Here is a 12,942-nt window from a genome sequence, read left to right as displayed (position 1 = left end):
GCAAAACATGGTAAGACTTTTCGTACATGCAGTGTACATGATCCTCTAGTCATACATAGACTGCATACATCATGGTATTCATAACTGGACTGTAAATATGATATTGTCCTCTATTGATCTCCGCATGACAATCTCATATCTAGCTACAGTGGAAAACCTTTAAAACTGGTTCCTCTCTAAACTGCAAACAAAACAATTTGTTTAGTCCTGTTTTATTTCCTATATTTTCTTCTCCATTATGCATTGTATAGACAAACAAATATGGATCCCACATGACCTACTGGTACTGAATTAAGGAAACATTTTTTATACAGATTTGCGAACTTATTCTATATTGACTATGTACACAGACAGCTCCTCAGCAAATGTTCATCATGGACTACAGATATGGACTCCACAAGACTTACTGGTCCTATATGCAGGATCCACAACTTTACTGTTGGTTGGACAATGTAAGGACTCCACAAAACTTACCTGTCCTATATGGAGGGTCCACAAGTAAACTATTGGTTCAACAAGACATACCTGCCCTGCATGGAGTGTCCTTCAGTTTGCTGTTGGTTGGTCAATGTATAGACTCCACACAAGACTAACGTGTCCTATATGGAGGGTCCCCCAGTTTACTGTTGGTTGGTCAATGTATGGACCCAACAAGACTAACTTGTCCTATATGGAAGGTCCCCCAGTTTACTGTTGGTTGGTCAATGTATGGACCCAACAAGACTAACTTGCCCTACATGGAGTGTCCTCCAGTTTACTGATGGTTGGACAAGTTATGGACTCCACAAGACTTACTTGACCTTTATGGAGGGTCCTCCAGTTTACTGTTGATTGGTCAATGTATATACTCCCCCACAAGACTTTCGTGTCCTATATGGAGGGTCTTCCAGTTTGCTGTTGGTTGGACAATGTATGGACCCAACAAGACTAACTTGTGCTTTATGGAGGGTCCATCAGTTTGATGTTGGTTGGAAAATGTATGGACTCCACAATACTAACTTGTCCTATATGCAGGGTCCTACAGTTTGCTGTTGGTTTGAAAATGTATGGACTCCACAATACTTACTAGCCCTATATGGAGGGTCCAGGAAAATGTATGGACTCCACAATACTTACTAGCCCTATATGGAGGGTCCTACAGTTTGCTGTTGGTTGAAAAATGTATGGACTACACAATACTTACTTGCCCTATATGGACAGTCCTCCAGTTTGCTGTTGGTTGGAAAATGTATGGACTACACAATACTTACTAGCCCTATATGGAGGGTCCTACAGTTTGCTGTTGGTTGGAAATAGTATGGACTACACAATACTTACTTGCCCTATATGGAGGGTCCTCCAGTTTGCTGTTGGTTGGAAAATGTATGGACTACACAATACTGAGCTGTCCTATATGGAGTGTCCTCCATTTTGCTGTTGGTAGGACAATGCATGGATACCACAAGACTTACATGCCCTACATGGGGTGTCCTCCAGTTTGCTGTTGGTGGGACAATGTATGGATACCACAAGACTTACATGCCCTACATGGGGGGTCCTCCAGTTTGCTGTTGGTAGGACAATGTATGGATACCACAAAACTAACGTGCCCTATATTGGGGGTCCTCCAATTTGCTGTTGGTAGGACAATGTATGGATACCACAAGACTTACTTGTCCTATATGGAGGGTCCTCAAGTTTGCTGTTGGTAGGACAATGCAAGCTCCAATAGGGCTTTGCAGTTTCAGGCCAATTCCAGGGCCTTTCTAAATTGGTACCAAAGTTTGCTGGCTCATTCATATCCTGCAATTGCAAGGCATGCGTCACTTAAACATTTAGATGCAGTTAAAATATTCTCTCAGCCAAAAGAATACCTCCTGGCAGTAATTGGCATTATTATAAGCAAATGAAAATGTTATATTTCTGTGATCATAAAACAGTATTATGCTAACAAGAGGTCCAGATTTTCTTTTTATTGCTTTCAAATACACTTATCTTTTCTTCAGTATACTCTAAGGATTTTGTTGGAATGAACTAGGAGTACAATACCTTGCTTTCATAGTATCTTATGTAAATGATTAAGCTTTGATTGCATTTGAATAATAACTCATTTAAAAATACAAAAAAATCTCATGGAAGCAACTGCACTTACTATCCAAAGGGCATCAAATGGTACCAGATTGTGATGTTGAACAATCAGATTGGTCCACACCTCTTGTGTTTCCTTTTTGAAGAAATCTGGGAACACAGACTTTCCTGATGGCCAGACCTACACAATTATGTTTAAATGAATTCTTAAATAAGGTTAATATACCTCTTGAGGAATATATTTCAGCCTCACTTTGGGAAAATAGGGCTTAATGCAAATACATAAAGTGTCGTTCTGTATAAGGCTGTGCAGTTGACACTGGCTAATATTGGGTGACACTTCTGACATAAATGGAATTTTCTGTTCAAAGGCAGTCTCTTCTAATGAAGATCCATTTTAAGCCGAAAGTTGTGTCCCTGACTAGCCTGTGCCGACTGCAAAGGCTAATCTGTGACAACACTTTTTCCCAGAGCATGGCATGTATGTTCTGGTGCCATTTCAAGACTTAATGCTTAAACATCATATCATTAATTCCTGCACAGTCACAATAGTACTGGTTTCTAGACAGCTTCCAACACACGTTTTGAAAACATCTTACAAATGTTCTTCTATGTGATAACAAATCACGGTACGTCAGCTGTCCATATTTAAATGCATCCGTTAAGCCACTGATTTAGACATATTTAGACATCTCTGAGAATTATAAAAAACAAGAAAACAAAAGTTTACGTTAAAATATATATTTTATAACATTAATAATTTATAGAATCTACTTTCAAAATCACAACAAAAAGTAACAAAAGACATATTTTTAGCAGTTTAATGTTTTTCAATTCTATGATAAACTGTTAAATATTTCACTGTCCCATGTTTGATTGTACACTAACAAAGTCATACTATAAAACATTTAATTACAATGTTGCTACATTCTGTTTTCCTATCTTACCTTTATACAAAGGACATACACAAGAAAGCAGAAAGCAATGCCTTTATGCCAGACAACATTTGCTGTAATCATTTACATCCTTTGATTATTTAATTTTAGTAACCATAAAAACACAATGTATGTTTAAAATTATTATTATTAATAAAATTTCACATAAGGTAAACATATGATCAGGTTGTGCTCAGTTGAGCTAAACAGTTAGCAATACTCAGATCTAAATTTTGGAATACTATGGAAGGCAGATTTAAAAAAAGGGGATTTCAGTTATAAATGCAAGTGGAAATATATATAACTTGAGTTCATATACATCAAAGCAAAATAAAAATTAAAAGCTGAAATAAAATAATTGACTGAGAATTCCTATCATCATCAAATCATATTTGTAAATTTATAGGGCATATTAAAATTATATTACTAATTGTGAAACCATAAATTCGTAACATCAACATCTCTGATTTCTTAATTTTAGAAAGTTTATTCATCTCTATCTTTTACCCACACTTTCAGAATGATACTGAACATAATCATCTTATTTTACAAGTTAAAAAACTTCATTCTTAATACAAATTTATCTTAATTAAGATAATTGATAAGCCCGGGACCCAGCTCACCTGAAGCGACATATACATACCATCCTGGCTACATGGGACCAGTTTAAAAAGGCTATAAATTATCTTACATGACTTACATAACCTAACAGTGCGCCAGTGGAGTCTTTGTCCTCTATCGCCACGTTCAGGTCCTCAGGCCACATGACTGAGCCCCGGACTGCTGTTAGGTTTACGTACGGTTGGTACCCAGTCACGTTGCTGATGATAGCTGGGTCCTTGACAACGAAATCAAATAGTTCAGTAAAATGTCTGAGAGGCATCTGTTAATATGATTGACAGTTTGGTTGTTATGCCTGCCACATTCACCTCACATAGATATGTTTGCATGAATGTAACATTATATCACTACCATAATACAACGAAATCATGAATATTTTAAGGGTTGAGTGTAAGTGTTGTAGATGAAATAAAGATGTTACACAAATCTAGCAGTTTTATGCCAAACAATTGACAACTTCAGTCATATTAGAAATGAGTTAAATAGACACTAGAATATCCGATAACTTTCGGCTATTTTATCATTTATCTTGTGACACACATGTCCAAACAAAAATATGAGTAAATTAACTAACAAGTGCACAAACGTGAAATTAGAACATAATATTAACCTTGTAAGTTTTGCTTGTTACAAGTATCAGGTTATGTAGGGGATATCTAGTACAACACAGATTATAAAATTTGCAAGAAAAGGTCCGTGATCATAAAAGGCACAGGCTGTTAAATGACCAGAGTTTCACATATTCTTATGAGTGAATGATTGCTTATACATCATAATTTTCAAAAGATCTTATACGTTGACCATTATGGTAACAGTAAGGGAGAAACAAATCAAAAGGGTGCAGTTTCCAAGAGTTTCTCATACTATTATTTTCTATGTTACTCTTCATCCATTCATATTAAACAGTATGCAAGCTATTTGCCATTTCAATACACTTATTGGCATTTAATATACACTCACACATTTATGTTTCATTTCCAAAACAAGAGATGTGTTTGTCAGAAACACAATGCCCCCTAATGCGCCGCTTTGATTTTTTTTTACCTTTGACCTTGAAGGATGACCTTGACCTTTCACCACTAAAAATGTGCAGCTCCATGAGATACACATGCATGCCAAATATCAAGTTGCTATGTTCAATATTTCAAAAGTTATAGCAAAACTTTAACAGAATGACAGAATGACAGACAGACAGGCCAAAAACAATATACCACCAATCATTCGATCCGGGGGCATAAAAAAAAAACACAAACTGAGCTCATATTTGATGCCAAATATATTTGCCCTATGCACTTGCACACAGCATATAGTGTGTATACATCCAATATGCCATGATCAAATTACAATTAAATCTGAGGGACCTGTATTTCCGGAAGATATAGTGGTATGTAACCTACCAAAATGATGACAGTTTTCATGCCTTTTGATTGAAGGTCCCTGAAGTATTGAGGCAGACGCCCAAACTTGACATGATCAAGTGTGAAATCCATGTTGGCATCAAAGTGGTCAATATCCCCATACTGGATATCCTGATATTAAAGAATAATGGTTTAATTTATTTCAGAATTTTCTTTGTTTATCTTTGTTTAACTGTGATTTCAAGAGTGACCCAAGCAAGCATTTAATTAGTAGCATGCATATACAATAAAACTTAATGTCATACATACCAAAAACAAAATATGTTAATAAAACTTGTTTACATTAACAATTCAACTCCACAAGGCTACCTTTACCTCTATATATTTTTTACTTTAGTAAGTTATTAAGTCATATTAAAATATATAAAAAAAATTATTTGTGTAGAAGATGTCAAGTCCTACAAATATTACTTAGATTGACAAATTGACAACATTTCTATTTTGTGCTGACATTTCATGAACAAAGAACAAAAAAAGTAACATAAAGAAAGAAACTAAATTAAAGTCGTGTTAAGTCATGAACATTCTGTCAGGTTTAGATTATCAAAAGTTTACTTTAATAAAGCCTAGAAATATTCTCAGTCAGCTTCTTTACTTAAAAAATATGAGTATGTAGGAATATATTAACTCATGTTCAATTTGTTTATTTTGTAACTTTTGAACTGGAAGAGACTCACACTGAATGAATACTCAAAAGATATTGATAACTGTTCTTGAATAGCGTTTTCAAAAGTTTTCCAAACAAAAGTCTTATTTTAACAGAAAATTAAATATTAATACATATATATTAAAACAAGAACAATCTCTGACAAAATTACAGTAACAAGTTTTAGAGTCTGGAAATTGTATTAGGATGGCTTTGGCAATCTGAAACCAAAATAAATTGTATAATTAAAAACAAACACAAAACAATTTGGTGTTACAAGACAAAGTGAACATCTGGGGCAACCACATTTATTATAACAAAATGTGCAGACATCCCTTACCAGTGGTATTTTATACTGCAGGGTCCTGTTCAGAGCTGCCTCCATGTCATCAACATTCTTGTAACCATAGCGACACAATTGGAACCCAAGGGCATAATATGGTGGCATGAAGGGGCGTCCTATTAACTATAATTCGCGAATGCAATATTTAAAACATGTCAGTTATTTGACCATACATGTTTTTTCAAAAAGATAAATGTTATCTACATCGCTCGCAGAGTTACAAAAAGAAACATGTAATGTGTACGTTATTTAGCAAACAAATATACTTTATCTAATACATGTAGTAACATTTAATTGAAACAATTTTGAGAAATACATTGAGATGTTTATCATGCATTTTAAGCTTTTTAAATTCCTGTAAAAAGTTACATAGTGATTCTTTCAAAATATAGGTAATCTTTGTTAATTAGTATACAATTTATTTTATTGTCTATTACATAATGTACATTAATGTTATGTAATAATAAATCACCGTTGCCCTACCCCGGTGTACTGTTGTACGACATTTTCTGGTTCTGGCCCCAGGAACATGTAGAAATCAAGGATGCCTCCAATAGTTCTGTATGTCAGCATGGGCAGGGGGGTGAATGAGTAATCTGTCATTTATAAATAAATAAATAAATAGACAATGCTTTGAATTGGCATCAATAAAGGAAACACAGAACACAGCGCAAGCGCTGGTTTGCAATTGTTTTTTTTTCTTTGACAATCTTGTGTGCTAATTCAGGAAATAGATTTATTGCCAGGAATATAACTTTTTGGCCCAGTATAGGGTGCTTTCGACCCACAAGGTTAATTGGTCATGTGACAAGGAATTTTTGCACAACTTTTATACTATTTATAGTAGCACATGTAATAAGATCTGATTTTCACTGGCAGAAAAAAACATATTGACCTCGGCTGCATCTCGGCTCATTTGTCCTTCTACCTTTGAATTTCAGACCATATTCAAAGTCTATAATTGTATTAAATTGCCAAGTAATTTCTAATGGCAATAAATTCTGTGAACAGCCTTAAAAAGAAAACCTCTAAAATGTTTTGTTTATTAAATGAAGATTATAAATTAAGATGAAGATTATATGGAAAAAAAGGTTGCTACAGTCAAAAGAATTGTACAAACAAGAGATGTGTTTGTCAGAAACACAATGCCTGCTAATGCGCGGCTTTGAGGCCATATATTTGAACTTTGACCTAGAAGGATGACCTTGACCTTTTACCACTCAGCTCCATGAGATACACATGTATGCCAAATATCAAGTTGCTATCTTCAATATTGCAAAAGTTATGACCAAGCTTAAAGTTTTGGGACACACACATACAATAAATGAATGAATGAATATGAATGAATGAATGACAGACAGACTGCCAAAAACAATATACCCTCAATCATTCGGTGCGGGGGCATACAAAAATAACAACAGCAATTACTACAAACAAGAAACACATAGAAACAACGATGCAAATATCTGAAACTTACCCATGGCATTACTGTTGAGTAGGAAAACACCATGGGAATACCCGCCTTCTTCCATGCACATGTAGAATGGATGTACTCCATAAAGGTTGGCTTCTTGCTGAAAAATGTGCAAGAAAAATATAGGAAATAGTACCTTTTACAATATTTAAGACAATTTTGTTTTCAGACATTCAACCAAAAAGGCAAGAAACACAATGAAATGATCAATAAATAACTGCTGACATTGACAATCATCATCAATCCCTTGACCGGTTTGGCAGTTGAGGAGAAATTGGGGACAACAATACAGAAATCCTCCTCCTTAACTTTTGTTAAAGTTTGACGCAAACCAACAAACTGACAGGGCAAAAACAATATGTCCAACAGTAAAGACTGGAGGACATAAAAATTGTTAAATACTCTAATAACAATTTAGTGTGTTTCTTTGTGATTTTCTTCCCCCAAAGTGCCGCTAATGTGATTCATTCTCCACCACCCCACCCATCCCTGATTTCGTTCTATTATTTGCCCCTGTTTTGCATAAACCGCACTCTTTCTTTATTTAACTGCTCCATGCCCATATAGCCTTTTGGGAAAAACTCAACAAACACTTACATTTTGTTCTTTGGCGTTTCTGAGGGGAATTTTACAAATTTTTACAGAAAAATGGCCAATTTTGACTCCAGGGGTATGATTTTAACAATATAAATAAGTAGAGTACCCTTATATAATGATACATTACAGATACCATGCCTAAAGGCCACGTGGTTTCATATGATAAGATGTTTACTATATACATAAAGAAACAAGTTACCCCTAGGCTGCAACAAATTTTGATCCCAGGGGATTTATTTGAACAATTTTTGAAAAGGACCAACAAACAATTTTTCACACTAAATATTAAACCCTGACTCTTGAGTTTCAAAGATTTGTTTTCAGATTTTAAATCTATTTTTAGCTCTGTTGACCTACATATGCCACAGACTGAACAACTTAAACAACTTTGACAATGGACAACAGACAACATGGTACCCTCAAATCTCCCAATAAACACTTTGTGCTCAGGTAAGCTTAAATTGAATTACTGAAATCAAGTTACTTAAGTTATTGATATTTATGTAAGTCTCAACAAATGATTTAACCTCTGGGTCATGGAAAATTTTAACACCAGTGGCATGAATTAGATGAACTCAGCACAAGACCATTATAAGCCGTTACTTGCAAAATAACAAACCTCTGAGCCTTGAGACCTTGCAGTTTCAGAGATTATCACTATACAAATCTAAGGAAGACAAGTCATTTCTAGGGAAGGGCCAATTTTGATGCCAAGGTCATATTTGAACACATTTAATAGCAGAGAACAACCATACCATATTAAGCACCAAATATCAAAACGCTGACCCTTGAGGTTTGAGAGATAATTATCTATACATTGTATACGTCCATACACTCTGGAGGAGATCTGAGGAACGCTCCCAAAGTAGGGACTGAACTGTCGCCTTTGTCGCTAGGCTGACACCATATTTACTATGTCATGGCAAGAGATTAATGAAAAGAAATCAATACATGAAAAAGTAGACAGACAAATCTTATAAAGTGACAGGTATAACAGTATTTTAAAAGCTTCCAAAGCACTATATGCTAATAAGTCATAGAAATATGTTTAACATACAAAGTCCGCGTCATGACTGGGTGGCTGGTCTCGTGCAAACATTGGCCATGTCTTGTAGTTGAGGTTATGTCTGAAGGTCGTATGCATGTTTTCCCCAAACCCATAGACGTTCTCACTCGGTAGACTGGTACTGATTTGCAGGAACTGATCTGAAAGAACCAGTCCACCAACCCCTGTGTCCCATCTGAAAATGGGCAATGCATTATATTGTAAAATGAATGGACTATGCATGCTGTATTTGACATAAACAACATTACTGACAGCATGTTCTGTTGACAAAGGTAGCAAGTTCTGTGGACCAGGCATGACATATTAAACAATTCAAGAATTACTGACAGCATAGTCAGTGGACCATGCATTTTGTATTTGACATGACAATAACAATTCCATGAAAAGAGTTACCAGCAGTATATTCAATTGACAATCTATGTCATAATCAAGAAGAAGGGAATAAGTTACAACCTTGTTCTTTCAGCTTACTTGCATCAAATGCCTTTTTCTTACTAAGATAGTATTGAGCTCATTTCTTTGGTAGAACCAGTACTTGATGTCTTAAGTAAAATTTACAAGAATACTCTCTGGAAGGGGCAAGCCTGGGACCTTCTGATTGCTAGGTCTATATCATATTCACTTCTCTATTGCAATCTGAACATTATTTGTCGTCAATTCTATAAGAACAGGTCTACTCTTTCACAAGCAAACTTTTGTAAAGAACAAATTTTTATGAAATGATTCTTAACGGCTAGAACTCGTTACAGTAGAGATAACCATCCTTTTAACTGCATGTACCAATACTTAGCAAGTCGTCCATGTCTCATTAATTATGATCCAGACTGTTATAATGTGTGGTATGAACCGATCTGAATAGAATAATGAGAATTACCCAACAGTGTACCAGAGTTATGTTTATATATTCGCTTTAAGGTCTTATACTTTTAGGGAGGAAAAAATATGCATACTTACAAAACTTTATCAGTTGACTTTCTGATGATTTGGAATGCAAATGTTTCATTGTTGGTGATTTTAAATCTGTATTTGGTGTTATCCCCTTTCACAGTTGGTAAATTCAAATCTAGAGGCACCTTATAGCGATGGAAAACAGGGTCATCAAACTGAAACAAAAAAGACATATTTTTAACAGCGCAATATATACCACTAAGAATGAAAATATCTGTATGAAAGTATAAGTTGGAATACAGCATTGATTCTGGATGCATTACATTCTTTAAAGGGACCTTTTCACAGATTTTGGTATGTATTGAAGTTTGTCATTAATGGTTTTAAACTTGATAAATGTAAACTTTTAAAGTCAATAGCTACAGTAAAACACTAATAAAAGTAAAGGAATAAAAAAAGTAATCCTCAACTGGACTCAAACCACTTACCCTAGGATTAAAAGTCTAGCATTTACACCACTAAGCCATCCATGCTCATGCATTGAAAGGTGTATTTTATACATTAAATAAACAGTTCTCATTATGTCACAAAATAAAACAATAACATCATAACTTTCTAAATTATTCAATATAATTGAATTGAAACGCATTTGAACGCTTTATACATTTATGGTAACTGTTTTAAAATTCTCAAAAGATACAAATAGTGGATATTTTAGAGCATGGAAAATGTTCAGCGTTATTGTTTCCTCGCAAAAATCTTAACTACAATGAAAATTTACAAATCTGAAACATTTTTTTCAATTTTGTCAATTTACCAAAAAGTGCCAAGGTCCCTTCAAAGACCCAGTCAAGGAAACTGGTTCTGATGAACATATCACTAAACAAAATACAAACAAGACAACCCTGTGTATCCTAAATGGCTCATCTGAGAAACGGAAGATTAGTGGTATAATACGAGACGACCGCATTAGGGCTACTTTTGACAACTGGGGCATAGTTTGATTATACATTGTGCCTGGCTACGCAAGTCTATATATAAAATTAAACAAGTGGTTAAAGATTCAAAATCATCCATATGAATATGAATGCACACATGGACAAACCCTCCGGGCTCAATGAACACATAGACAAACCCACCTAGTCTCAATTCATCCATGGACAAACCTAACTGGGCTCAATGCATGCATGGACAGACCCACCTGGGCTCAATGCACTCATGGACAAACACACCTGGGCTCAATTCATGCATCAAGAAACTCAACTGGGCTCAATGCATGCATGGATATACCAACCTGGGCTTAATGCAAACATGGACAAACCCACCTTAGCTCAATGCATATATAGACAAACCCATCTGGGCTCAATGCACGCATAAACATACCCACCTGGGCACAATGCATGCATGGACCAACCCACCTGGGCTCAATGCAGGTATGGACAAATCCACCTGGGCTCAATGCATGCATGGACACACCCACCTGGGCTTAATGCATTGCATGGACAAATCCACCTGGGCTTAATGTAGCATGGACATACCAGTCTGGGCTCAATACATGCATGTACACACCCACCTGGGCTCAATGCACTCATAAACATACCCACCTGGGCTTAATGCATGCATGGACAAACCCACCTGGGTTCAATGCAGGTATGGACAAACCCACCTGGGCTCAATGCATGCATGGACACACCCACCTGGGCTTAATGCATTGAATGGACACATCCACCTGGGTTTAATGCACGCATGAACATACCAGTCTGGACTCAATACATGCATGGACATACCCACCTGGGCTCAATGCATGCATGGACAAACCCACCTGGGTTCAATGCATGCATGGACACAACCACCTGGGCCCAATGCATATATGGATAAACCCATCTGCGCTTAATGCATGCATTGACAAACCCACCTGGGCTCAATGCATGCAGGGACACACCCACATGATATAAATGCATGCATGGACACACCCACCTGGAGTCATGCATGTATGGACAAACCCACCATACTCAATGCATGCATTTACAAACCCACCTGGGCTCAATGCATGCATGGATACATCCACCAGGGCACAATGAATGCAAGGATATACCCACCTGGGATCAATGCATGTATGGAAACACCTACTTGGGCTAAATGCATGCAAAGTTAAACCCACCTGAGGGTAATGCATACATGGGCACACCCACCTGGGCTTAATGCATGCAAGGACAAACCCACCTGTGCTCAATGCACATAAGGACAAACCCACCTGAGCACAATGGATGAATGGACACACCTACCTTAGCTAAATGCATGCAATGTTAAACCCACCTGAGCTCAATTCATACATGGGCACACCCACCTGAGCTTAATGCATGCAAGGGCAAACCCACCTGTGCTCAATGCACACAAGGACAAACCCACCTGGGCACAATACATGAATGGAAAAACCCACCTGGGCTAAATTCATGCATGGGAACACCCACATGGGCTCAATGCATGTAAGGAAAAACCCACCTGGGCTCAATGCATACAAGAACAAACCCACCTGGCTCAATGCATGCATGGACACACCCACCTGGGCTTAATGCATTGCATGGACACATCCACCTGGGCTTAATGCACGCATGGACATACCAGTCTGGGCTCAATACATGCATGGACATACCCACCTTGGCTCAATGCATGCATGGACAAACCCACGTGGGTTCAATGCATGCATGGACACAACCACCTGGGTCTAATGCATATATGGACAAACACATCTGTGCTTAATGCATGCATTGACAAACCCACCTGGGCTCAATGCATGCAGGGACACACCCACATGATTTAAATGCATGCATGGACACACCCACCTGGAGTCAATGCATGTATGGACAAACCCACCTGGGCTCAATTC

The 12,942-nt window shown here is 36.8% G+C and overlaps 1 protein-coding gene across 5 annotated transcripts in view; it reads right to left on the bottom strand.

Annotated features, from left to right (window-relative positions):
- LOC127861997 (sucrase-isomaltase, intestinal-like) overlaps positions 1-12,942 on the bottom strand; it is a 103,185-nt gene that overhangs the window by 75,069 nt on the left and 15,174 nt on the right. For 4 of the 5 annotated variants that reach the window (XR_008040390.1, XR_008040389.1, XM_052400839.1 and 1 more), the window contains 9 exons: positions 10,122-10,270; positions 9,159-9,342; positions 7,508-7,604; positions 6,514-6,626; positions 6,028-6,153; positions 5,021-5,152; positions 3,694-3,840; positions 2,132-2,248; positions 1,653-1,782 (listed from right to left, as the gene is read on the bottom strand). Coding sequence is in view for 3 of the 5 variants with exons in the window: in XM_052400839.1 (XP_052256799.1) it covers positions 1,653-1,782; positions 2,132-2,248; positions 3,694-3,840; positions 5,021-5,152; positions 6,028-6,153; positions 6,514-6,626; positions 7,508-7,604; positions 9,159-9,342; positions 10,122-10,270 (1,195 nt within the window). In the remaining 2 variants the exon portion in view is untranslated. The remainder of the gene's footprint in view (positions 1-1,652; positions 1,783-2,131; positions 2,249-3,693; positions 3,841-5,020; positions 5,153-6,027; positions 6,154-6,513; positions 6,627-7,507; positions 7,605-9,158; positions 9,343-10,121; positions 10,271-12,942) is intronic. The other variant, XM_052400841.1, reaches the window with a different exon arrangement.

Source organism: Dreissena polymorpha, chromosome 16 (genome assembly GCF_020536995.1).
Source record: "Dreissena polymorpha isolate Duluth1 chromosome 16, UMN_Dpol_1.0, whole genome shotgun sequence".
Taxonomy (NCBI): domain Eukaryota; kingdom Metazoa; phylum Mollusca; class Bivalvia; order Myida; family Dreissenidae; genus Dreissena; species Dreissena polymorpha.
This window is presented reverse-complemented; position numbering and strand designations above follow the sequence as displayed.